Consider the following 27,814-nt stretch of genomic DNA (forward strand, 5'->3'; position numbering starts at 1 on the left):
TGTTCAGCCCGGAAGACAGTAGAATGCCTAATCGGAAAATGAGGTGCTTTTCCTCGAGCTTGCATTGATGTTCACTGGAACACTGCAGTAGGCCAAGAACAAAAATGTGGGCATGAGAGTGGAGGGTGGGGGGGGAGGCGCGCAGGGGGTATTGAAATGGAAGCTCAGGGTCATGCTTGTGGACTGAGCAGAGGTATTCTGCAAAGCGGTCAACCAGTCTGCATTTGGTCTCCCCAGTGTAGAGGTGACTGTATTGTGAGCAGAGAATACAGTATACTCAATTGAAAGAAGTAAAAGTAAATTGCTGCTTCACCGAGAAGGAGTGTTTGGGGCCTTGGAGGGTGAGGAGAGAGGAGGTAAAAGGGCAGGTATTACACCTCCTGTGATTGCATGGGAAGGTGCTGTGGGAAGGGGATGAGGCGTCGGGGGTGATGGAGAAGTGGACCAGGGTGTCACAGAGGGAAACGATCCCTTTGGAATGCTGACAGGGGAGGGTAAGGAAGATGTGTTTGGTGGTGGCATCACGATGGAAGTGACGGAAATGGCAGAACATGATCCTTTGGATGTGTAGGCTGGTGGGGTGTCGAGTGAGTACAAGGGGAACCCTTTTGCAGTTCTGAGAGGGAGGGGAAGGGGTGAGGGCAGAACTGTGGGAAATGGGTTGGACACAGTTGAGGGCTCTGCCAACCACAGTGGGGGGGGGAGTCCTCAGTTGAGGAAAAAGGAAGACAAAACAGAAGCGCTGTTGTGGAAGGTTGCATCATCAGAACAGATGCGTCAGAGATAGAGAAAATGGGAGAATGGAACAGTCATTACAGAAAGCAGGTGTGAGCAAGTGTAGTGGAGGTAGCTGTGGGACTCGGTGGGTTTATAATGAATATTAGTGGACACTCTATTCCCAGAGATGGAGACAGAGAAGTCGAGGAAGGGAAGTGTTGGAAATAGACCATGTAAAGGTGAGAGAAGGGTGGAAATTGGAAGCAAAATTGAAGTTTTCACGTTTGGGACGAGGGCAGGAAACAACGTGGATACAGTCATCAATGAAGTGTTTCCCTGGATAGATAAATTAATCTGGTCTGAATGACCGACTACATCTGTAATTATTCTGTGATTTTCTGAAGAGGGAGAGTGACATTCTAAATTGCAATTCATATTGCCAGAATATGAGCTAATCCCAAAGTGCAACAGATCTGAATTACAGACGTCCACTGTAAACCTCTGCCCTTTACTCCTCTTCTTTGTGAACTCAAGCTCTGTAATGAATGGAACAGCGATGAACTTGAATCTACAACGCCAAAAGCAGAACATCATCAACAACAACTACTCCAACCTGCCAGCTCCCAGGCGCACGCATGCGCGGAAGCCCAGCCGTCATATCCCCATCGTTCCCGTGGTGCATTGAGGGATTTCAAATCGGCTGAGCGGCGCGAGAAGGTGAGAAACGGCCGGGTCAGTGTTAACCGTCCCGGGGGTGGGGAGGGGGAAACGGCCGGGTCAGTGTTAACCGTCCCGGGGGTGGGGGAAACGGCCGGGTCAGTGTTAACCGTCCCGGGGGTGGGGAGGGGGAAACGGCCGGGTCAGTGTTAACCGTCCCGGGGGTGGGGGAAACGGCCGGGTCAGTGTTAACCGTCCCGGTCAGTGTTAACCGTCCCGGGGGTGGGGTGGGGGAAACGGCCGGGTCAGTGTTAACCGTCCCGGGGGTGGGGAGGGGGAAACGGCCGGGTCAGTGTTAACCGTCCCGGGGGTGGGGGAAACGGCCGGGTCAGTGTTAACCGTCCCGGGGGAGGGGGAAACGGCCGGGTCAGTGTTAACCGTCCCGGGGGTGGGGGAAACGGCCCGGTCAGTGTTAACCGTCCCGGGGGTGGGGGAAACGGCCCGGTCAGTGTTAACCGTCCCGGGGGTGGGGGAAACGGCCCGGTCAGTGTTAACCGTCCCGGGGGTGGGGGAAACGGCCCGGTCAGTGTTAACCGTCCCGGGGGAGGGGGAAACGGCCGGGTCAGTGTTCACCGTCCCGGGGGAGGGGTGGGGGAAACGGCCGGGTCAGTGTTAACCGTCCCGGGGGTGGGGAAAACGGCCCGGTCAGTGTTAACCGTCCCGGGGGTGGGGGAAACGGCCCGGTCAGTGTTAACCGTCCCGGGGGTGGGGAGGGGGAAACGGCCGGGTCAGTGTTAACCGTCCCGGGGGAGGGGGAAACGGCCGGGTCAGTGTTAACCGTCCCGGGGGAGGGGTGGGGGAAACGGCCGGGTCAGTGTTCACCGTCCCGGGGGTGGGGAGGGGGAAACGGCCGGGTCAGTGTTAACCGTCCCGGGGGTGGGGGAAACGGCCCGGTCAGTGTTAACCGTCCCGGGGGAGGGGGAAACGGCCGGGTCAGTGTTAACCGTCCCGGGGGTGGGGAGGGGGAAACGGCCGGGTCAGTGTTAACCGTCCCGGGGGTGGGGAGGAGGAAACGGCCGGGTCAGTGTTAACCGTCCCGGGGGTGGGGAGGAGGAAACGGCCGGGTCATTGTTAACCGTCCCGGGGGTGGGGAGGGGGAAACGGCCCGGTCAGTGTTAACCATCCCGGGGGTGGGGAGGGGGAAACGGCCGGGTCATTGTTAACCATCCCGGGGGTGGGGAGGGGGAAACGGCCGGGTCAGTGTTAACCGTCCCGGGGGTGGGGAGGGGGAAACGGCCGGGTCAGTGTTAACCGTCCCGGGGGTGGGGAGGAGGAAACGGCCGGGTCAGTGTTAACCGTCCCGGGGGAGGGGGAAACGGCCGGGTCAGTGTTAACCGTCCCGGGGGTGGGGAGGGGGAAACGGCCGGGTCAGTGTTCACCGTCCCGGGGGAGGGGTGGGGGAAACGGCCGGGTCAGTGTTAACCGTCCCGGGGGTGGGGGAAACGGCCCGGTCAGTGTTAACCGTCCCGGGGGAGGGGGAAACGGCCGGGTCAGTGTTAACCGTCCCGGGGGTGGGGAGGGGGAAACGGCCGGGTCAGTGTTAACCGTCCCGGGGGTGGGGAGGAGGAAACGGCCGGGTCAGTGTTAACCGTCCCGGGGGAGGGGGAAACGGCCGGGTCAGTGTTAACCGTCCCGGGGGTGGGGAGGAGGAAACGGCCGGGTCAGTGTTAACCGTCCCGGGGGTGGGGAGGAGGAAACGGCCGGGTCATTGTTAACCGTCCCGGGGGTGGGGAGGGGGAAACGGCCCGGTCAGTGTTAACCATCCCGGGGGTGGGGAGGGGGAAACGGCCGGGTCATTGTTAACCATCCCGGGGGTGGGGAGGAGGAAACGGCCGGGTCAGTGTTCACCATCCCGGGGGTGGGGAGGGGGAAACGGCCGGGTCATTGTTAACCGTCCCGGGGGTGGGGAGGGGGAAACGGCCCGGTCAGTGTTAACCATCCCGGGGGTGGGGAGGGGGAAACGGCCGGGTCATTGTTAACCATCCCGGGGGTGGGGAGGAGGAAACGGCCGGGTCAGTGTTCACCATCCCGGGGGTGGGGAGGGGGAAACGGCCGGGTCAGTGTTAACCGTCCCGGGGGAGGGGGAAACGGCCGGGTCAGTGTTAACCGTCCCGGGGGTGGGGAGGGGGAAACGGCCGGGTCATTGTTAACCGTCCCGGGGGTGGGGAGGAGGAAACGGCCCGGTCAGTGTTAACCGTCCCGGGGGTGGGGAGGGGGAAACGGCTGGGTCAGTGTTAACCGTCCCGGGGGAGGGGGAAACGGCCGGGTCAGTGTTAACCATCCCGGGGGTGGGGAGGGGAAACGGCCGGGTCAGTGTTAACCATCCCGGGGGTGGGGAGGGGGAAACGGCTGGGTCAGTGTTAACCGTCCCGGGGGAGGGGGAAACGGCCGGGTCATTGTTAACTGTCCCGGGGGTGGGGAGGAGGAAACGGCCGGGTCAGTGTTAACCGTCCCGGGGGAGGGGGAAACGGCCGGGTCATTGTTAACCGTCCCGGGGGTGGGGAGGAGGAAACGGCCGGGTCAGTGTTAACCGTCCCGGGGGAGGGGGAAACGGCCGGGTCAGTGTTAACCGTCCCGGGGGTGGGGAGGAGGAAATGGCCGGGTCAGTGTTAACCGTCCCGGGGGAGGGGGAAACGGCCGGATCATTGTTAACCGTCCCGGGGGAGGGGGAAACGGCCGGGTCAGTGTTAACCATCCCGGGGGTGGGGAGGGGAAACGGCCCGGTCAGTGTTAACTGTCCCGGGGGAGGGGGAAACGGCCGGGTCAGTGTTAACCGTCCCGGGGGTGGGGAGGAGGAAACGGCCGGGTCATTGTTAACCGTCCCGGGGGTGGGGAGGAGGAAACGGCCGGGTCAGTGTTAACCGTCCCGGGGGTGGGGAGGAGGAAACGGCCGGGTCAGTGTTAACCGTCCCGGGGGTGGGGAGGATGAAACGGCCGGGTCAGTGTTAACCGTCCCGGGGGTGGGGAGGGGGAAACGGCCGGGTCAGTGTTAACCGTCCCGGGGGTGGGGAGGGGGAAACGGCCGGGTCAGTGTTAACCGTCCCGGGGGTGGGGAGGGGGAAACGGCCGGGTCATTGTTAACCGTCCCGGGGGTGGGGAGGAGGAAACGGCCGGGTCAGTGTTAACCGTCCCGGGGGAGGGGAGGGGGAAACGGCCGGGTCATTGTTAACCGTCCCGGGGGTGGGGAGGAGGAAACTGCCGGGTCATTGTTAACCGTCCCGGGGGTGGGGAGGAGGAAACGGCCGGGTCAGTGTTAACCGTCCCGGGGGTGGGGAGGGGGAAACGGCCGGGTCAGTGTTAACCGTCCCGGGGGTGGGGAGGGGGAAACGGCCGGGTCAGTGTTAACCGTCCCGGGGGTGGGGAGGGGGAAACGGCCGGGTCATTGTTAACCGTCCCGGGGGTGGGGAGGAGGAAACGGCCGGGTCAGTGTTAACCGTCCCGGGGGAGGAGGAAACGACCGGGTCATTGTTAACCGTCCCGAGGGTGGGGAGGGGGAAACGGCCGGGTCATTGTTAACCGTCCCGGGGGTGGGGAGGAGGAGGAAACGGCCGGGTCAGTGTTAACCGTCCCGGGGGTGGGGAGGAGGAGGAAACGGCCGGGTCAGTGTTAACCGTCCCGGGGGTGGGGAGGAGGAGGAAACGGCCGGGTCAGTGTTAACCGTCCCGGGGGTGGGGAGGAGGAGGAAACAGCCGGGTCAGTGTTAACCGTCCCGGGGGTGGGGAGGAGGAAACGGCCGGGTCAGCGTTAACAGTCCCGGGGGTGGGGAGGAGGAAACGGCCGGGTCAGCGTTAACCGTCCCGGGGGTGGGGAGGAGGAAACGGCCGGGTCATTGTTAACCGTTCCGGGGGTGGGGAGGAGGAGGAAACGGCCGGGTCAGTGTTAACCGTCCCGGGGGTGGGGAGGAGGAAACGGCCGGGTCAGTGTTAACCGTCGTGGGGGTGGGGAGGAGGAAACGGCCGGTTCATTGTTAACCGTCCCGGGGGAGGGGGAAACTTCCGGGTCATTGTTAACCGTGCCGGGGGGGAGGGTATCATCTGGGTCATTGTAAAACGCCCAGAGGGGGTTGGTGTAGAAAAGGCTTATTGTTAACCGCCCTGTGGGGTGGGTTTAGGGGGCAACTCCACTCTGTGCCAAGCCCTCACTGTTCATGGCTTTTCCCATTTCCAAACAACCACAGTTTGGTGATTGAATGAAGCCGGGAGTGAGAGCAGAGCCCAGGCGCACTGTGAATGTTAATTGAGTCAGAGTAGGTCCTGAAATGGACTCCAGACCGAGTCTGGGAACATGTTTCCCCTATAATAAAAACAAGAAATGCTGGAACCACTCAGCAAGTCTGGCAGCATTTGTGAAAAGAGAAGCCGAGTTAACATTTAGGGTCAGTGACCCTTCTTCGGAACTGACAAATATTAGAAAAGCCACAGGTTATAAGCAATTGAGGTGGGGGTGGGGCAAGAGATAACAAAGGAGGTCTAGATTGGACCAGGCACATCGCTGACCAAAAGGTCATGGAGCAAAGGCAAACAATATGTTAATGGTGTGTTGAAAGACAAAGCATTAGTACAGATTAGGTGTTAATACACTGAATATTGAACAGCAGCAAGTGCAAACCTGAAAAAAAACAGTGGGTAAGCAAACTGAACAAACTAAGATGAAATGAAATAAATGCAAAAAAAGATTGTAAAAAAGAATGTAAAAACAAAGAAAAAAATAACTAAAAATGAAAGTAAAATGGGGGGCCCGTCATGCTCTGAAATTATTGAACTCAATGTTCAGTCCGGCAGGCTGTAGTGTGCCTAATCGGTAGATGAGATGCTGTTCCTCGAGCTTGCGTTGATGTTCACTGGAACACTGCATCAATCCTAGGACAGAGATGTGAGCATGAGAGCAGGGGGGAGTGTTGAAATGGCAAGCAACCGGAAGCTCAGGGTCCTGCTTGCGGACTGAGCGGAGATGTTCTACAAAGCGGTCATCCAGTCTGCGCTTGGTCTCCCCAATGTAGAGGAGACCACACTGAGCAGCGAATACAGTATACTACATTGAAAGAAGTACAAGTAAATCGCTGCTTCACCTGAAAGGAGTGTTTGAGGCCTGGGATAGTGAGGAGAGTGGAGGTAAATGGGCAGGTATTACACCTCCTGCGATTGCAGGGGAAGGTGCCATGGGATGGGGACGAGGTGGTGGGGGTAATGGAGGAGTGGACCAGGGTGTCGCGGAGGGAACGATCCCTTCGGAATGCTGACGGGGAGGGAGAGGAAGATGCGACTGGTAGTGGCATCACGCTGGAGGTGGCGGAAATGGCGGATGATGATCCTTTGGATATGGAGGCTGATGGGGTGAAAAGTGAGGACAAGGGGAACCCTGGCACGGTTCTGGGAGGGAGGGGTGAGGGTAGAGGTGCGGGGAATGGGCCGGACCCGGTTGAGGGCCCTGTCATCCACTGTGGGGGGAAATCCTCAGTTGAGGAAAAAGGAGGTCATATCAGAAGCACCGTCATGGAAGGTAGCATCATCAGAGCAGATGCGACGGAGAAACTGGGAGAATGGAATGGAGTCTTTACAGGAGGTAGGGTGTGAAAAAGTGTAGCCGAGGTAGCTGTGGGAGTCGGTGGGCTTATAATGGATATTAGTAGACAACCTATCCCCAGAGATGGAGACAGAGAAGTCGGGGAAGGGAAGTGTCAGAGATGGACCATGTAAAGGTGAGAGAAGGGTGGAAATTGGAAGCAAAGTTAATAAAGTTTTCCAGTTCAGGGCGGGAGCAGGAAACGGTGCTTGGCTCTTGCTCAGTTCCTTTTCCTGGGCTGTTTCTGGAACAAAAAGTGAACTAATTCTGGTTTAGGAGTGGAAATCGAATCAGAATCCCAGAAGTCAAGCCCAACAGGAGAGGCTCGAGCAGAGAAATCAAACACTCTTCCAAGTCCTAGTCCTCCAGATGGGATCTAACCTGAGCTGTAAATAACTATAACATAATTTAAGATAAAAGACAAAATGCCATTAGATTTCAATTTTCTTTCTACCTCCCCACTAGCTTTTAGTGTTTTTGTGCATGTACTTCTGAATCTCTGTTTCTGCACAGATCTTGTAGCTTCTTCTCCATTTAGAAAATACTCTGGTTCATTCTTGGGTCCAAAGTGCATGGCCTCTCGCTTCCCCACATTGAAGTTCATCTACCACAATTTTGTTCACTCATTTAATCTATCAATGTCTCCCTGCTTCCATTTAGTGCCACCTAACTCCTTTAGCCTGGTCATTTTATAAATATAATGAAAAACTGAGGCCTGAGAAATTCAGCTAAGCTGGAGACCCGACCTGCACAATTAAATGAAACTAAAGTGCGGCCAAGTCTGAGAAATTAAACTACGCTTTTTAAAAAACTAAATGATTGAATACGAAAAATATTTTTAGCATTCTTTTTCCTACTGTTTTACTTATGTTAAAATGGTGAAGTTTCTATAAACAGATAAATCATGCCTTGTTATTTTTGGCTGTGGATAGGTTAATGTGGCCCAGGTCTAACAGTTAGCTCTGTAAATAAATAGTTTTCTCCAATAAGTAAATAATAATGCTGAAAGGTCAGCAATAACGAACAGGATAATTTTCTTTGCCCCTTTCCCAGGAGATTGCATGCATGCTGTGGTGGGGGCGGGAAGAAATCCGTTTTTAAAAAATTCATTCATGGGATGTGGGCATCGCTGACCACGCCAGCATTTATTGCCCATCCCTATTTGCCCTTGAGAAGGTGAGGGTGAGCTGGCTTCTTGAACCGCTGAGGTGTAGGTTCGCCAACAGTACTGTTAGGTAGGGAGTTCCAGGATTCTGACCCAACGATAGTGAAGGAACAGCGATTATAGTTCCAAGTCAGGGTGGTGTGTGGCTTGGAGGGAAACTTGCAGGTGATGGTGTTCCCATGCGTCTGCTGCCCTTTACCTAGGAGGTAGAGGTCGTGGGTTTGGAAGGTGCTGTCAAAGGAGCCTTGCTGAGTTGCTATAGTGCATCTTATAGATGGTGTACACTGCCGCCACTGTGTCAGTGATGAAGGGAGAGAATGTTGAAGGTGGTGGATGGGGTGCCAATTAAGCGGGCTGCTTAGTACTGGCTGGTGTCGATCTTCTTGTTTTGTTGGAGCTTCACCCATCCAGTCAAGTGGAGAATATTCCATCACACTCTTGACTTGTGCCATGTAGGTGGTGGAAAGGCACTGGGGAGACAGGAGGGGAGTTACTCACTGCAGAATTTCCAGCTTGTGACCTGCTCTTATAGCCACAATATTTATGTGGCTGGTCCAGTTTAGTTTTTTGGTCAGTAGTAAACCCCAGGATGTTAGTGAGGGATTCGGTGATGGTAATGCCATTGAACATAAAGGGGAGATGGTTAGATGCTCTCATTTGACATGGTCATTGCCTGGCACTTGTGTGGCACAAATGTTACTTGCCACTTATCAGCCCAAGCCTGGAAGTTGTCCAGGTCTTGCTGCATCTCGACACAGGCTGCTTCATTATCTGAGGAGTCGCAAATGGTACTGAACAGTCATCGGCGAACATCCCCACTTCTGACCTTTATGATGGAGGGAAGGTCATTGATGAAGCAGCTGAAGATGGTTGGGCCGAGGACACAATTCTGAGGAACTCCTTCAGTGATGTCCTCTGACTGAGATGATTGACCTCCAACAACCATAGCCATCTTCCTTTGTGCTCGGCATAACTCCAACCAACAGTGAGTTTCCCTCCCGATTCCCATTGACTGCAGGTTAGCTAAGGCTCCTTGATGCCATACCTGGTCAAATGCTGCCTTGATGTCAAGGGCTGTCGCCCTCACCTCACCACTGGCATTCAGATGTTTTGTCAATGTTTGAACCAAGGCTGTAAAGAGGTCGCAGGAACAGGAGTTGGCCATTTAGCCCTTCAAGCTTGGTCTGCTATTCTAGATCATGGCTGATCATCTACCTCAATGCCATATTCTTGTACTATCCCCATATTCTGTGATGTCATTAGCAACTAGAAATCTATCGATCTCTGTCTTGAACTTGCTTAGTGACTAAGCTGAGTGGCCTTGGTGGAACCCTAACTGAGCGTCAGTGAGCAGGTTATTGCTGAGCAAGTGCCGCTTGATAGCACTGTCGAAGACCCCTTCCATCACTTTGCTGATTATTGAGAGTAGACTGATAGGACGATAAGTGGGCGGGTTGGATTTGTTCTGCTTTTTGTGTACAGGACATATCTGGGCAATTTTTCATAATGCCGGGTGGATGCCAATTTTGTAGCTGTACTGGGACAGCTTGGCTAAGGGTGCGGCAAGTTCTGGAGCGCAAGCCTTCAGTACTGTTGCTGGAATGTTGTCAGGGCCCATAGCCTTTGCAGTATCCAGTGCCTTCAGCCATTTCTTGATACTCGGCTGAGTGAATTGGTTTGGCTGAAGACTGGCATCTGTGATGCTGGGGCCCTCAGGAGGAGGCCAAGGTGGATCATCCGCTCGGCACTTCTGGCTGAGATGGATGTAAATGCTTCAGCCTTGTCTTTTGCACTAATGTTCTGGGTTCTCTTATCATTGAGGATGACGATATTTGTGGACCCTCCTCCTACTGTTAGTTGTTTAATTGTCAACCGTCATTCACATCTAGATGTGGGAGGACTGCAGAGCTTAGATCTGATCTGTTGGTTGTGGGATCGCTTAGCTCTGTCTATCGCATGCTGCTTACGATGTTTGGCATGCATGTAGTCCTGTGTTATAGCTTCATCAGCTGTAGGTATGCCTGGTGCTGCTCCTGGCATGCCCTCCTGCACTCTTCATTGAACCAGGGTTGATCCCTGGCTGGATGCTGCCATTAGATTAGCTTTTAATTCCAGATTTTTTAATTGAATTCAAATTTCATCATTTGCTGTGGTGGGATTCAAACCCATGTCCCCAGAGCGTTAGTCTAGGCCTCTGGATTACTAGTCCAGTGGCATTACCACTATACCACTGCCTCCCCTTTAGCCATAAGGCAGTCTGGCTATCATGGGGTGGGGTAGACTTGATGGACCAGCTTGTCTTTTTCTGTCTCAATTTCATATGTTTGTATAATAATCAAACTTGTATTTTGCATAAACGGGGTGAATTTTTTGAAAAAGGTAGTGTCTATATCTGTTAATTGTTGTTTTACCTGGTTCTTTATAACAGTATCTGATAAATATTTAAGATTTTTTTACATAGCCATGTTGTGATTATTGTACAAACAGTTGTCAAATAGATGATCATGATAGAGTTCCTGAATTCTAAGCGTGCCTTTTTCTTTGAAGTAGCAATCCTTTTAAAAGCTACTGAACAGTTAATGTTAATGTAAATAGTTTATCATCTCTGCTAAAATAGCAGATGAAGGAATGCTGTGCACATGTATTAATCATTTGATGACAATCAACGACAGTAAATTCTTGGTTTTTATATTTGTTGTAATTAGATTTGTTTAAGGATGTATATGAGGGTTACAAGGTTCGAGGCAGTATGATTGGGCTCTGATATGGTAGCAGCTTACTCATGCATTCGTCGCTGATCAAATGGAGTAATTCAAATAATTTTTCTTTAAAATTGGGTGCTTTTGGTTTAATTGGTATAATTATTAGAAAACCATTGTTTAAAAATTATACTTCAATAAAATTTTGCATCAAAATGATTATTTTGTCCCCACCAAAGGTAATGGCTCAGAATTTGCAGATAAAATAACAATCTGAACGACGCATGCCATTATTGATGTGTAAATCAGCCTGCAATTTGTGGCGAGGAAGAGATAATCTGTGAATTATGAATCATAGAAAAAAGGAGCAGGAGTAGGCCATTTGGCCCTTCGAGCCTGTTCCGCCATTCATTATGATCATGGCTGATCATCCAACTCAGTAACCTGTTCCTGCTTTCTCTCCATACCTTTTGATTCCTTTAGACCCAAGAGCTATATCTAACTCTTTCTTGAAAACATGCAATGTTTTGGCCTCAACTGCTTTCTGTGGCAGTGAATTCCGCAGGCTCACCACTCTCTGGGTGAAGAAATTTCTCCTCATCTCAGTCCTGAAAGGTTTACCCCGTATCCTTAGACAATGTCCCCTGGTTCTGGACTCCCCCACCATTGGGAACATCCTTCCTGCATCTACCCTGTCAAGTCCTGTTAGAATTTTATAGGTTTCTATGAGATCCCCCCTTGCTCTTCTGAACTCCAGCGAATATAATCCTAACCGACTCGATCTCTCCTCATACGTCAGGCCCGCTATCCCAGGAATCAGTCTGGTAAACCTTCGCTGCACTCCCTCTATAGCAAGAACATCCTTCCTCAGATAAGGAGACCAAACTGCACGCACTATTCCAGGTGTGGCCTCACCAAGGCCCTGTATAATTGCAGCAAGATATCCCTGCTCCTGTACTCGAATCCTCTTGCTATGAAGGCCAACATACCATTTGCCTTTTTTACCGCCTTTTGAACCTGCATGCTTACCTTCAGCGACTGGTGTACGAGAACACCCAGGTCTCGCTGCGTTTCCCCTCTCTCAGTTTATAGCCGTTCAGATAATCTGCCTTCCTGTTTTTGCTACCAAAGTGGATAACCTCACATTTATCCACATAGTGCATCTGCCATGCATTAGCCCACTCACTCAACTTGTCCAAATTACCCTGAAGCGCCTCTGCATCCTCCTGACAACTCGCCCTCCCACCCAGTTTTGTGTCATCTTCAAATTTGGAGATATTACATTTAGTTCCCTCATCTAAATCATTAATATATATTGTGAATAGCTGGGGTCCTAGCACTGGTCCCTGCGGTACCCCACTAGTCACTGCCTGTCATTCGGAAAAAGACCCGTTTATCCCTACTCTTTGTTTTCTGTCCGCCAACCAATTTTCTATCCATCGCAATACACTGTCTCCAATCCCATGCACTTTAATTTTACATGCTAATCTCTTATGTGGGACTTTGTCGAAGCCTTCTGAAAGTCCAAATAAACCACATCCACTGGCTCCCCCCTCATCAACTCTACTAGTAACATCCTCGAAGAATTCTAATGATTTGTCAAGCATGATTTCCCTTTTGTAAATCCATGCTGACTCTGCTCGATTCTACCACTGTTCTCTAAATGCTCTGCTATAAAATCTTTGATAATGGACTGGAATCGTCACAAGTTGCTAGACGATTTGTGTTGCAACTCCACTAGCTTTGTGAAAACAGATCTCTTACTTAATATCACTGTGAGCTTCATGAAGTTGCTGTATTTGCATGTTAATTGCCTACTAGACTCACTGCAAGTCTAGTAATTAATAGCATAAGTATCCTTTTAGCAATGTGATAATTGTTGATGACTGCTAATCAACCTCTGTTGGCTTTGAACATAAACAGTTAGATATGTGGAGTCTCATTCCTTCAGGTAGTGAATTATTGTTGGAGACAGTTGGTTTATTTCTCAATCCTTTAATCTCATTGGTCCCGACATTCACTAAGATCCCAGATGCCATGTTACCATCGTTGCGCCGTTATCAGATCACAGCACTAAAATAAACTGAGCTTGAGAATGCAGGAACAGGTCTAACCAGTGGCATACCACATGATGATCCGATCAAATTCTGGGCCATTATTAGAAACTTCAGTGACCAAGAGTTTTCTAAACTGTTAACTATTTTTTCTTTGCAGTGTTTGAAAGACATACAGATTCGTTTTTTGGGGAAACTTCTGGTTTGAAATAGAAAATATGGATGAAGTTTGCCCTTTCAAATCTCCTTGCCAGCAGGAAAGTAAAAAATCAGGTATGAACTGACTGAACTATTAAAAATGTTGATTGTTAGACAAAATTTTTATCTCTGTGGTTCCAGTGACATTTTAAGTGGAGAAAAATGGGCAGTACCACATAATTCAAACCATTGTACACATTCTACCTCTTAAGTTGTAAAAGTAAAATACTGCGGATGTTGGAAATCTGAAATAAAAACAGAAAGTGCTGGAAATACTCAGCAGGTCAGGCAGCATCTGTGGAGAGACGAGCAGAGTTTAATGTTTCAGGTCTGTGACCTTCTGATGAAAGGTCACAGACCAGAAACATTAGCTCTGCTCGTCTCTCCACAGATGCTGCCTGTCCTGATGAGTATTTCCAGTACTTTCTGTGTTTATTTCTACCTCCAAGTTGTGCTAGCTGTGGCTCAATTAGTAGTACTCTCGTCTGAGTCAGAAGGTAGTTGGTTCAAGTCCCATTCCACAACTTGAGCACAAAATTCTAGACATACTTTAGTGTAGTACTGAGGCAGTGCTGCACTGTTGGAGGTACCAACTTTCAGATGAGATGCTAAACCGATGCCCCATCTACCCTCTCGGGTGCATGTAAAAGATCCTGTGATGCTATTTTGAAGATGAGCAAGGGAGTTAACCCTGCTGACCTGGCCAATATTTATCCCTCTGTCAGCATCACAAAAACAGGTTATCTGATCATTATCACTTTGCTGTTTGTGAGAGCTTGTGTGCAAATTGGCACTTCAAAAGAACTTAATTGGCTGTAAAGTGTTTTGGGATGTGCCTGAGGTTGTGAAAGATGCTACACAAATGAAAGTTTTTTTTTTCCCTTTATGGGAGTAATTTTTGTGTTCTTACTAAATTTGTGACCATAAAACTGAGGAAGGTTTAGCTTTTACACTAGTGTGGCTTAAATTTGTTCTTGTGTTACAACAATTACCATAGTAAATAGAGAATTATTTGAGATTCTTTGTCATCTAGTGAATTGCTGTTTTCAGCACAGTTATAGTGCTTTTGTAAATCCATAGAAATTGACCAGCAATTAGTTCCAGAATCAGTAGCATTGACAATGTATTTGTTGCAATCAAGTGTTTTGTATGCATGCAAAGGGTACTTGCAATTAATCTGTATTCTTTAATAAGTGCTGTAGTAAACTTCAGTTACTTACCTAGAATTAATCTGAAATTTGCATTGGATATACACAAATGAAATATGCTACTTTATAATTAAATTTGAACCATTGGCAGGTTCTAGGAATGAGAATCATGCTTCTTTGGTCATTCCTGCTTCTCCCTTTATGAAGAAGCTAGGCTACGGCACTGGAGTTAATGTTTACCTCATGAAAAGGTTAGTAAACGAAAGGATGAAAAATAATTAAGTGAAGTATACGTTATCAAAATACCTTTAAGGAATAATTTTGGTAAAATGCTTTGCCTACAATGTCGCCTGGGTTTTAAACTCTTTTTCTACATAAATGGGACATGTAGTATAAACAATGTTATCTTAAACCTTGTCATGCCCAATAGAGACACATCATGTTCCTACTTTTAAGATATAAACTTTATTTGATGTGGAATCTTTAAAATTGACTTCCTTTAAAAAGCCAGTCATTTAAGGTACAGAAGGAGGCCATTTGGCCGATCAAATCAATGCCAGCTCTCCACGGAGCTATGCAGTCAGTTCCACTCCCTGGCTCGATTCTCATAGCCCTGCAAGTCTATTTCTCTCAGGTGACCATCCAACTTCCTCTTGAATGATGTACTATAAGATTACTGCCGAAGGTCAGCTGACTTGGCCTGTATATTCAAATTGTCTCACTTTCTTGAAAGGGCAAAAGGATACATTCCAGTCGAAGAGGTGTCAAGTACACCCATCTTGAAACCATCAAGAGAGCGTCCTGAATTGAATGGGTTCTTCTGAAACAAAAGGTGGGAAGTAGCCACAACATAACAGAATTATACCCATCCAGACATCAATGGATGGCCATGGATTCCACATCCTGGCCCATTGTGTGGTTACACCAGGGAAGAAGGCCATGTGTCAATTAACATAGACTCTAATTTGATTAATTTTGACCTTAAAAGGCAACACTCTGGAAAGAGAGATCACAACAACCTCACAGAAGGAGTCTAGCCAAGGGCTGTTGAAAGATCCAGCCTAACGAGAAGAGCAACCTTGCTGCTAATACTACATTTCAACCTGGTGCAGCAGAGAACTCAAAGTAAAGATGGACGGAGTATGTTGCCTGAAACATCGGGTCCTAACTGTTCTTCTAAGAACTCGTCTTTTCAGAAAACAACTCTTCAGAGCAATTCACAGGGTGTAAACTGTAAATCATATTACTGATCTTATTCATCTTGACAACCGTGTTCAATTTATTTTAGTGCAAGTGATCCTAAACCATTCTGTCTCCTGAGTGAACCAGTCCACCATAGGTAAACCATCAGTAAAATAAACCTGGGGTTTTAAACTGTCTTACAGCTGATATCACAAGAGCCTTGCCAGTTTTGTACTCATTCTGTAGTTTAATAATTGTCCAAGCTACCTACATCCACATTGGTCATGCCTCTTGGCATGTTAATTACTTGTCCCAATTTATTTTTGCTTTTCAAAGAAAATTAGGCTCTTTATTGAGTCTCCATAACTGAGTCTTAAGTCTTCGGCTCATCGGTGTCTATTTGAAGGCAGAATGTCTAAATCTGCTCACCTTATTCTAAATCCCGTAATTCGGTTTAACACTACTGGAGAGTGAAATTTGGATTGCTGTTCATTTCAATCATCCTAAATATATTGTGTGGCTTTTACTTTGCTGTGCCAGGAGAAGGAGTAACGCATGACTTGGTGGAGTCTGTAAGTGCCACAGCTATCTGTATAGCATCTATTGGATGTTCAGACCAAGCCTAGCGAGTGCACAGCGCACTTCTACATCCTGTCAGTGGAGTATGAGGTGCCAGGGCTAGTAGGTGAGGGGTCATAAGGGTACTGGAAAACCATTATTATTTCACCCAGAATACCTCGCTAAATGTACCTGTAAGATTCTGTTTATGAAAATCCCATTGAAAGGCAATTGATAGCACTGAATGTTATGAAAACAAAAAAAATACATTTCTCAAATATATTCAGAGAATGGCAGCAGCTATGATTTACTGCTTGACCTGGATTTATCACTTCATGCGACTAGCCCATCTTTTGGGTCTTGTGTATCTTGACCCTGAATAGCATGTTTGAAATCGCCATTACAGGTAATAATGTCACAGTCAAACAAGACTCTGTATCAATTAGTATACAGAGTTTAAAAATAACTTATCTTGCCTTGCATTAAAACTCTCTAAAGAAACATCACAAAATAGCCCCTTTAATACTTTAATGTTGATGTTTTTACTGGATAATCAATACTATGATTAATCTTTCTATTCCACCCTTGCCAAGGGATTACCAACCCAAATAAGACCCGCCCACTTGCCTACATCCCTCTAAATGCTATTAATCTCCTTTGTTAGTTACCTGGCCAATGCTTGCAGTCCTCTGCAGATTTTCTACTTTTGCATATTGTTTATGAATAGCTTAAACAAGGAATCCTGACCCTTGCAAAATGTCAGTTGCTACTCTTATGGAGCGTTGTTTATCACATATATTTTCCAAGATGAAGTCATTTTTGAATCATTTAGTCAATTTTCTATGAATTTCATGAGTCTTGATGGCTTCATGTGAAATATCATTCTGACTAAAAGCCTGGTATCTCTGTTACCCTTGTTCAATAATTTGATTACATCCTAATTGTTGTATGTTAGTCCAAAAACCATTTTGAGAACTGTTGAGGCTTGTACATGCTAGTTAAGTATTGGTAGTATCAGAAAGACACAGTTTGAATTTTTCCCACCATTTACATTAAGCTAAGAGGCCTGTGAACATTTATAGTATTCATAACATTATGAAGAAAAATGACTTGTCCCTGCACACTTGTTGTATTATGGCTAATTTTAAATGAAACGTAAAATAGTGGCATTGCGGTCATACCGTTCTCAAAAAATATTGTGTTTAGATCCCCCACAGGTAAATCAAATTCTCCATGGGCTGTGAAAAAGATTAATTCTATGTGTAATGTGAAGCAGAAAAGTGTTTATTTGAAGAGACTTCAGGAAGAAGCCAAACGTCTGAAAGATATTGAGCATCCTAATATTGTTGGTAGGTCTGTTTTATGTGTTTAATTGGAGAAAAATCTGAGAAAGGACAATATGAACTGTGTAAGTAATTGACTCAAAACAAAACTGAACGTTTACTCACCAGCATTGGTACCATAAAAGGTTTCTTGTAAATACATCACTCCGTCACCCCTCGCAGCCGCCTTGCTTCTTCGGACGGCGCGGCGGAAAACGATCGAACGGGAGTGAGTGGCCGAGAGGAGGGAAGCGGCGCGGCCTGGAGCTAGAGGGTGGGTGGGGGGTGGAGGGGTGTTGTGGGGAGCGAGCGAGCAGCTGGAGGGTGGGATGGGGGTTGGAGCGAGAAGCAGGGTATAATTGGCCAAGGGGCAGGAACTGTGGCAAGGTCTGGAGCGAGTGGCTGAGGGGAGGCAGGAAGTCGGGAGCGAGCAAGCAGCCAGAGTGGGGTGGAGTGGGGAAGCGAGGAACAGGGTACGATTGGCCAAGGGGGGGGCAGCAGTGGCAAGATCTGGAGTGAGCGGCTGTGGGGGGGATGGGGTGGAAGCAGGGAGCAAGCAGCTGGAGAGCGGGGTGGGGGGCGGGGATGTGGAAGAGACTGTAATTGTGCATGTACTAGTACTGCGCCACCTATTGGTTATGTTGTCAGCAAACGCAGCCTTTGCCTATATGTGACAGTAGCTGCACTTGAAAAGTAATCTGGTGTGTGCAGTGCCTTTTCAGATGTTCTAAGGTGCTAAATTAGTTCAGTCATTACTCTTAGTGTAATAGCTTTTGTCATCCCTTTTTGAATGGGCATCTCAATGCTTCACTTTTAAACACCTTTTTAACTAAGTTTTATAGGAAAATAACTATTGGACCTCATGAGATTGAAGATTTAAGCTTTGCGTTTTCACTTTTTTTAAAAGTAAGAATTGCTATAAATTTTGTTCTCTTTATATCTTCCCTGGAATTCTGTCCACAGGATACAGAGCTTTTACTAAAGCAAATGATGGGACTCCGTGTCTGGCTATGGAGTTTGGAGGAGAGAAATCTCTGAATGACCTGATAGAAGAAAGGAGTGAAAATAGCAAAGGACCTTTTCCTGCTTCTACCATCCTTAAAGTAGCATTGCATGTGGCTTATGGCTTGAAGGTAATGATTTTTTGTATTTGTTCATGGGATGTGGGCATCACTAGCAAAGGGACAGCATTTATTGCCTATCTCTATTAGCCCTTAAAAGGTGGTGGTGATCTGCCTTTTTGAACCACTGAAGTCATGTATTGTGGGTGCAACGACAGTGCTGTTAGGGAGAGAGGTCTGTGATTTTGGCAATGAAGGAATGACGATATATTTTTCAGTCAGGATAGTGTGTGACTTGGGGCACTTGCAGATGGTGGTGTTCTCATGTGTCCTTGTTCTTCTAGATAAGAGGTCATGGGTTTGGAAGGTGCTGTCGAAGAAATCTTGGCGAGTTGCTGCAGTGCATCTTTAGATGGTATGCACTACAGCCACAGTATGCCTGTAGTAGAGGGAGTGCATGTTTAAGCTGGTGGATTGGTTACCAATCAAGCAAACTGCTTTGCCCTGGATGGTGTCAAACTATGAGTGCAATCATCCAGGCAAGTGGGGAGTATTCCATCACACTCCTGACTTGTATCTTGTAGGTGGTGGCCAGACTTTGGGCGGTTAGGTGAGATATTTGGCAGAGTGTTCCCAGCCTTTGATCTGCTCCTGTAGCCACCGTATTAATATGGCTGGTCCAGTTAAGTTTCAAGTCAATGGTGGCCCCTAGGATGTTGGTGTTGGGGGTTTCAGCAACGGTAGTGCTGTTGAATGCCAAGGAGAGATGGTTAATTTCTCTGTTGTTGGAGATGGGCATTACCCTCCACTTGTGTGGTGAAAATGTTTCTTGCCACTTATCTGCCCAAGTCTGAATGTTGTCTAGGTCGATGCATGTGGGCATGGACTGCGCTCTCAGGTGTTGGAAATGGAACTGAACATTAATCATCTAACACCCCCACTTCTGACCTTGTGATGGAGGGAAGGTAATTGAAGCAGCTGAAGATGGTTAGGTGAAGTATACTACCTTGAGGACCTCCTGCAGTGATGTTCTGGGGCTGGGATGATTGACCTCCAAAAACAACAAACCTCTTCCTTTGTGCTAGGTATGACTTCAGCCAGTGGAGTGTTTTTTTTTCTCCCCTGTATCCCACTGGCTTCAATTTTACTAGTGCTCACTGATGCCATGCTTAGTCAAACGCTGCCTTGATGTCAACAGCAGTCGCGCTCTCCCCATCTTTTGTGTAGTGGTTAGGGTACTGGATTACTTATTTGAGTTTGTCACATCATGGCAAGTTAGAATAATAGAATGATACAGCACAGGAGAACATTCATGCCTTTGTTGGCTCTTTGAAAGAGCTATCGAATTAGCTCCCTGGATTCAGCACCCTGATCCTGCTTCGCCATTCAATGAGACATGGCTGATTTTTGACCTAACTCCATATACCTGCTTTTTCCGATATCCCTGAATTCCTTTGGTCTCCTGAACTTTTTACATAGTGCTGCAAATTTTTCCTTTTCAAGTACTTACTTAGTTCCCTTTTGAAAGATCTTTAATCTGCTTCCACCCTCCTTTTGGACAGTGTATTCCAGATGACATTTTTCACTCATGTCACCTCTGGTTCTTCTGCCAGTTACCTTAAATGTGTTCCTCTGGTTACCTACCCTCTGCCACTTGAAACAGTTTCTCCTCATTTACTGTATTAAAATAATTCATGATTTTTAACACCTCCGCTTAAACATTTCTGCCCTAAGGAAAGTAATCCAATGGTTTCTCCAAGGATGACGTGAGCTCTACAAGTGCACCACATCTCTTGATTCCACCCCTATCTCCGTGCTCTCAGACTACCTCCTTGATATTGAGTAATGGATGAGCTGAATTTCTAATGATTAAACAAAATTTTCAATCACCATCTACAGCCTTGCCATTGACTCCATCCTCTTACCGGCTGCTCGCTCAGGCTGAACCAAACTGCCTACGATCTAGGCATTTTCTTGTGACCGAGACTTGAGCTTCAAACTCCATATTCTGATCATTGCCAAAACTAAACATCACTTCCACATCAACAAAGTGAGATTCTACAGGCACAGTGTAAGCATGTCCCCACAAAGGTGGTACGGCCAAATCTAGAACCCCCTGGTTATCTAGAAACATGCAGGGTAAGTTAAAGCAGAAAAAGAAAGCTTATCGATCACAAAAAACTTAATGCTATACTCTAGGCTTTCTAAAGTAAGTGGAGGAGTGAAGTAAAAAAAGGAAATTAGAAAAGCAAAGAGAGGACATGAAAAATTATTAGCGGGTAAAATCAAGGAAAACCCAAAGATGTTTTATCAGTACATTAAGAGCAAGAGGCAACTAAGGAGAGGGTAGGGCCTATCAGATGTACAAGGGAACTTATGCATGGATGCAGAAGATGTGGGCAGGGTTCTTAATTATTTTTTTCTCTCTGTCTTCACGAAGGAGAGGGATGATGCAGACATTGTAGTAAAAGAGGAGGAGTGTGAAATATTAGATACAATAAGCATAATGAGAGAGGAAGTACTAGAGAGTCTGACATCCTTGAAAGTGGATAGATTTCCAGGGCAGGATGAGTTGCATCCCAGATTGTTAAAGGAAGCCAGGGAGAAAATAGCAGATGCGCTGAGGATCACCTTCAAATCCTCACTAGATACAGGCGAGGTACCAGAGGATTAGAGGTCTGCGAATGTTATACCATTGTTTAAAAAAGGTGCAAGGGACAGGCCAAATAATTATAGGCTGCTCTGTCTGCCTTGGTGGGTAAATTATTAGAATCAATTCTGAGAAACAGGATTAACTGCTACTTAGGCACAGATTAATCAGGGATAGTCAGCATGGATTTGTTAAGGGAAGGTCTTATTTTTTTTAGAACATTACAGCGCAGTACAGGCCCTTCAGCCCTCGATGTTGCGCCGACCTGTGAAACCATCTGACCTACACTATTCCATTTTCATCCATATGTCTATCCAATGACCACTTAAATGCCCTTAAAGTTGGCGAGTCTACTACTGCTGCAGGCAGGGCGTTCCACGCCCCTACTACTCTCTGAGTAAAGAAACTACCTCTGACATCTGTCCTATATCTATCACCCCTCAACTTAAAGCTATGTCCCCTCGTGTTTGCCATCACCATCCGAAGAAAAAGACTCTCACTATCCACCCTATCTAACCCTCTGATTATCTTATATGTCTCTATTAAGTCACCTCTCCTCCTCCTTCTCTCCAACGAAAACAACCTCAAGTCCCTCAGCCTTTCCTCGTAAGACCTTCCCTCCATACCAGGCAACATCCTAGTAAATCTCCTCTGCACCCTTTCCAAAGCTTCCACATCCTTCCTATAATGCGGTGACCAGAACTGCACGCAATACTCCAGGTGCGGTCTCACCAGAGTTTTGTACAGCTGCAGCATGACCTCGTGGCTCCGAAACTCGATCCCCCACTAATAAAAGCTAACACACCATATGCCTTCTTAACAGCCCTATTAACCTGGGTAGCAACCTTCAGGGATTTATGTACCTGGACACCAAGATCTCTGTTCATCTACACTACCAAGAATCTTCCCATTAGCCCAGTACTCTGCATTCCTGTTACTCCTTCCAAAGTGAATCACCTCGCACTTTTCCGCATTAAACTCCATTTGCCATCTCTCAGCCCAGCTCTGCAGCCTATCTATGTCCCTCTGTACCCTACAACATCCTTCGGCACTATCCACAGCTCCACCGACCTTCATGTCATCTGCAAATTTACTAACCCACCCTTCTACACCCTCTTCCAGGTCATTTATAAAAATGACAAACAGCAGTGGCCCCAAAACAGATCCTTGCGGTACACCACTAGTAACTAAACTCCAGGATGAACATTTGCCATCAACCACCACTCTCTGTCTTCTTTCAGCTAGCCAATTTCTGATCCAAAGCTCTAAATCACCTTCAATCCCATACTTCCGTATTTTCTGCAATAGCCTACCGTGGGGAACCTTATCAAACGCCTTACTGAAATCCATATACACCACATCCACTGCTTTACCCTCATCCACCTGTTTGGTCACTTTCTCGAAAAACTCAATAAGGTTTGTGAGGCACGACCTACCCGTCACAAAACCGTGCTGACTATCGCTAATGAGCTTCATCTTTTCAAGATGATTATAAATCCTGTCTCTTATAACCTTTTCCCAACATTTTAGCCACAACCGAAGTAAGGCTCACAGGTCTATAATTACCAGGGCTGTCTCTACTCCCCTTCTTGAACAAGGGGACAACATTTGCGATCCTCCAGTCTTCCGGCACTATTCCTGTCGACAATGACGACATAAAGATCAAGGACAAAGGCTCTGCAATCTCCTCCCTAGCTTCCCAGAGAATCCTAGTCTTACTAGTCTTGTCTTACTAACTTGATTGAGATTTTTGAGGAAGGAACAAGGAGGATTGATGAGGGTAGTGTTGTGGATGTGGTCTACATGGATTTTAGTAAGGCATTTGACAAGGTCCCGTGTGACAGACTGGTCAGAAAAATGAAAGCCCATGGGATACAGGGGAACGTGGCAGGTTGAATCCAAAATTGGCTCTGACAGGAAACAAAGTGTAGTAGTTGATGGATGTTTTTGTGAATGGAAAGCGGTTTCCAGTGGCGTTCCACAGTGCTCAGTATTGGGTCCCTTGTTGTTTGTGGTATATATTAATGATTTGGACATAAATGCGGGGGGCATGTTTGGGAAATTTGCTGATGACACAAAAATTGGCCGCGTAGTTAATGAAGAGGATAGTTCCACTCCAGAATATCAATGGTTTGGTTGAGCGGGCAGAAAAGTGGCAAATGGAATTCAATGTGGGGAAGTGTGATGGAATGCATTTGGGGAGGGCAAACAAAACAAGGGAATATGCTATAAATGGGGAGGGTATTGAGAGGTGTAGAAGTGAGAGACCTTGGAGTGCATGTTTACAGGTCACTGAAGTTGGCAGGACAGGTACATAGAGTGGTAAAGAAGGCATATGGAATACTTTCTTTTATTGGCTGAGGTATAGAATACAAAACGGGGATGTGACGCTGGAACTGTATAAAATGCTGGTTAGGCCACAGCTGGAGTATTGCATACTGTTCTGGTCACCACATTACAGGAAGGACATAAATGCTCTGGAGAGGAGTGAGTACAGAGGAGATTTACAAGAATGTTGTCAGGGCTTGAAAGTTGCAACCATGAGGAAAGATTAGATCGGCTAGGGTTGTTTTCCTTTGAACAGAGGAGGCTAAGGGGTGACTTAATTGAGGTGTAGAAAATTATGAGGCACCTAGATAGAGCAGACAGGAAGAACTAGTTTTCCCTTTTGGAGAGGTCAGTTATCAGGGGGCGCAGGTTTAAGTTGATTGGTAGAAGGATTAGAGGGGATGTCATGTCGGCCCCCACATGCCAAGAATGAGGCACATATATTTCGCCACATGGACATTAAATTTTAAAATTGTTGTTGGGAAGAAAAGAAGGCCTATTACAAGGGATTGCCATGCCCCTGGCTGGAAATAATTTTTTTGCATACTAGCTGACAGTGTTGGACAAAGGCACTAGTCCCTGCCCCAATACACAGACCAGTCAGTCTCATGACCATCTGCTGGCCAGCTAAAAGAGTTTTAAATTGGGGAAACAGTGTTTGAAGACAGCAAGCTGTTTGCTCCTGGGCTGAGAAGACATCTCTTCTGCCTGCTCCCATCTCTTTCTCATGGAACTGAAGACCCATTAAAGAGACATGAACCCCAAGAGATAAAAGTCTCAACAGTGAACAAGGTTTAAGAGGAATACTGGGCCCCAACGAAAAGCAAGACCACCTACAATCAAGGACTCTATAGCAAGCTCGAAGCACAGTAACAAACCCCCTTCAGAGATTGCCTCAAACTTTTTTGCTTTATTTTTCTTCTCTTTTCTGTCCCTATTTGCATGTGTGTATCGCATGTGCATGGTAGCATGAGCACGTTGTGTATCCGTAGGTGTTAACCGAATTAGAATTTTTGTTTTAATTTCACTTTTTTCCTTTTTAAACCTAAGAGAACCTGTTTGTGCTCATTTCTTTACCTTTATAATTGGAAAGCAGTGAACAAGGATTCACCAAGGAGGAGCTCAAAACACAGTATGTTTAAAATTAAATCCTGTTACAGTAAGACTGGGTGAAGGCTGAAAGGGACCCCGAGACACCTTTCTTACCTGGTCGTAACAGGGGACAAGAGGAAAACCTTTTTTACCCTGAGGGTGGTGGGTGTCTGGAATTCACTGCCCGGAACAGTGGTGGAGGCAGAAACCCTCAACTCATTTAAAAGGTACCTGGACATGCGCCTAAAGTGCTGTAACCTGCAAGGCTTCGGACCAGGTGCTGGAAGGTAGGATTAGATTGGGCGGCTAGCTTTTTTCAGCCAGCACAGATACGTTGGACTGAATGTCCTGCTTCTGTGCCATAATTTTTCTGTGGTTCTATAACTGAACTATTTCATCCCTAGTAACATTATAGTTTCTGTAAGGTCTTGACATTCTTCCTAAAATGTGGTGCCCAAAATTGGCCACAATATTCCAGCTGGGAAACCAGTGTTTTATAAATAAAGGTGCAACGCAACTTCCTTGCTTTTGTACTGTGTGCCTCTATAAAGCCAAGGATCCCATATGCTTTTTCAGCAGTCTTACCAATTTGTCCTGCTACCTTCAATGATTTGTGTACTTGAACAACCAGGTGTCTCTGTTCCTGTACTCCCTTTAAAAATTATCAGTTAGTTTATACTTGCTCTCCTTGTGTTTCCTACATTTCACAAATGTAATCAGAAAAAAAACTACAGGCAAAAGAGGAGACGTTAGGAGGAATGATTGGTCAAAGAAGTGGGCTTTAAAGAGTCAATTCAGGAGAGCTGAAGGCCCGGCCACCGATAGTTGGATGAAGGGAGTGAGGGATGCATGAGAGTTTTTAAAGTTCAGGGAGCACAGTGTTTTAGGAGGGGTGTAGTTATGCAATTGAATTCAATAAGTTTGCTAATGTCTAAGCTGATACCAGAAATAAACGTCCACAAGATGGCAAGATTATTGTAAAAACACAGCTGGTGTGCTGTTTTTCAGGAATGAGAACCTGTCATCCTTACCCAGTCTGTCTACTTTTTCTAGTTCACATGCATACTTAACTTTTAATGTGGTCTGAAATAACCTAGCAAGCACACAATTATAAAAACAAAAGTTCAAAAAGGTTTATCACTAACTTCTCATGGCAGTTACAGATGGGTGATAAATGAGGTCTTGCCAGTTTCACCCATATCTCAATTTTGTATTTTTTTTTAAAAATTGTCAGCTATTATCTTGCTTTCCCAAAATAACTAAGTATCTAAAGATTACTTTGTTCCACACACCACTCTCCAGCAAAAGTCATTGAGCAAATGCATGCTGTAATGAACAAGCTGAATAAACAGTGCCAAAGTACAGATAATACTATGTCCTCAATGAAATTAATGGGTATAAAGTCATTAATAGCTTTTAAGATGTGTGGATCTTGATGGATGGACATAGTAGTACTGGATTTTATAAAATTCAGTTTTTGTACCAGATTATTGCACTGTTTTCTAATATTGTATTTGAATTTGTTCATGTATAAGTTTAATTCCAGTACAGTTTAAGGCAGTGTTAAGATCTAACCATTTTGGCTTCTTAATTGATTTTTGCATTGAGAGCTCAAAATGAGTAATTGACCTTCTGCCCTGGTTTTTGCCAATGCAATGAATGGGAGCAGTCCAAATTAATTGGCTCTTTTGTAGATTTTTCCTCTACTCCTGTGCCTTTCCCTAACTGAACGTCCTGGGTCACCTCCAGTACAATAATGTACTTTACTAATGTCATGGCTGTTGTCAAACCACTTTGATTTAATTGATCAATTGTTTATTTCTTCATTAATGTAAGTGGACTGAAGTTTTTAACTTTAGCAAAACTAATAGGCTTTTGCTCAATACTCTAAGTATGATCCTGTTATGTGGTAACCACAACTATGCATTAAACTGGGAGTTCATCTATTTAGGCAGATCTAAACTATTTGGGATACCTGAGGTTAATGTGCAGTCTTTTCCTTCCTGTCACACTGCCACATCTTGACTCTTTAGAAAGGGAAGCAGTTGGGAATTTGCCATACTAAGACTTCATTTTTCAAAATAGTAAGCAATGGCACTTCTGTTTAAATAGCAATGTTTCAAGTTTAAAGTTGCCTTCATGTAGGATGCAAGTGGAATTGGAGCAGTTAGAATGGAATGTTCTCAATCTAGGCCTGTTTTTGTTGTCTCAGGAACATTTTGATATGTCAATTGCATTTCTGCAGAATCGTGGCTCCTAAGGATTTAAATATTTATTTACCTTTGAAACTTTTAGTATCTTCACAATGAGCAAAGACTCTTGCATGGAGACATCAAATCTTGCAATATCGTCATTAAAAAAGATTTTGAGACCATTAAGATCTGTGATGTGGGTGTTTCACTCAAATTAGATGAGAACATGCAAGGTACGTGAAAAGTGATATGGTTCATTAGGAGGCTGTTAGGAAATGTGGTATTGAATAATGGTTAACTTGAAAATGTGTTGTGCTACATCACAAAATGGGTACATTTTGAAAATAGGTGACAAATCTGCTCTAAATTATCTTCAATTACATCTTTTTCCTTTTGCTTTCTTAATGTGTTTTATGAAACCATTGTACATATGTGTACATTCACACATGTTTAATGGAAACATTTTGATTGCACGGTGCTTATATTTTTAAATTATTGCTGTTATTTAATTATGAAACTACTGTCAGTGTTTCCTTTGTGCATAGCAGTAAAGACCAAGACACAGTCTAAACTATTTGGATTTGACCAATTTCCTAGCACGGCGGCAACAAAAAAAATGTATTTGTGTAATGTTGAAAGGAAAAAGCTGAACTGATATATTGAAGATTCTATGGTTAATATTCATTGCATTTGGAGTCTGTCTGAATCTTTAAAAACCAGTGAGAGAACTGATGTATGTGACCTTTTTAAAATGTATTTTTCTTTGGTCTGGAAATAAAACCATAAGAGCCAATAAAAAAGGCTGCAGAGATTTAACATCTTTTGTGAGTGTTAATGATCAGCAGGGTTCCTAGAACAGGATTGTTTTAAACATAATTTTGCTCCTCAGTTACCACTGATTTCAAAATATATTGACTTAGTGGAAAGGAATGTTTGGACATCGGCTGTTATTTTAATTCTGTGGGTTATTTATTGTGTTACCTGGCTTAAAGACAAATGCATATCCAGTTTACAGTTCATCTAAAAGTGGCTGTGCACTAAATTGGTGCAGCTATTCCTATGTTACCATGAGAAAATGCTAAAAGAGGGAAAAGACCACTCGGCCCATCAAAGCTCATCCATTTCGGAAAAACCTACAGTTTTCCTTCCCAATTAGGCCATCCAACTGT

At 46.2% G+C, this 27,814-nt stretch overlaps 1 protein-coding gene across 4 annotated transcripts in view; it reads left to right on the forward strand.

Annotated features, from left to right (window-relative positions):
* Positions 1 to 1,364: 1,364 nt before the first annotated feature.
* The window catches only part of pbk (PDZ binding kinase), a 31,308-nt gene continuing 4,858 nt past the window's right edge, over positions 1,365 to 27,814 (forward strand). For 2 of the 4 annotated variants that reach the window (XM_068025695.1, XM_068025715.1), the window contains exons 1-6: positions 1,365 to 1,434; positions 13,075 to 13,187; positions 14,412 to 14,511; positions 17,207 to 17,349; positions 18,286 to 18,455; positions 26,749 to 26,878. In XM_068025695.1, the coding sequence (XP_067881796.1) occupies positions 13,133 to 13,187; positions 14,412 to 14,511; positions 17,207 to 17,349; positions 18,286 to 18,455; positions 26,749 to 26,878 (598 nt within the window). In that variant the 5' untranslated portion in view covers positions 1,365 to 1,434; positions 13,075 to 13,132. Of the gene's footprint in view, positions 1,435 to 5,504; positions 6,060 to 13,072; positions 13,188 to 14,411; positions 14,512 to 17,206; positions 17,350 to 18,285; positions 18,456 to 26,748; positions 26,879 to 27,814 lie in introns of those variants that run through there. The other 2 variants (XM_068025703.1, XM_068025710.1) reach the window with 2 other exon arrangements.

Source organism: Heterodontus francisci, chromosome 3 (assembly GCF_036365525.1).
Source record: "Heterodontus francisci isolate sHetFra1 chromosome 3, sHetFra1.hap1, whole genome shotgun sequence".
Lineage (NCBI taxonomy): Eukaryota > Metazoa > Chordata > Chondrichthyes > Heterodontiformes > Heterodontidae > Heterodontus > Heterodontus francisci.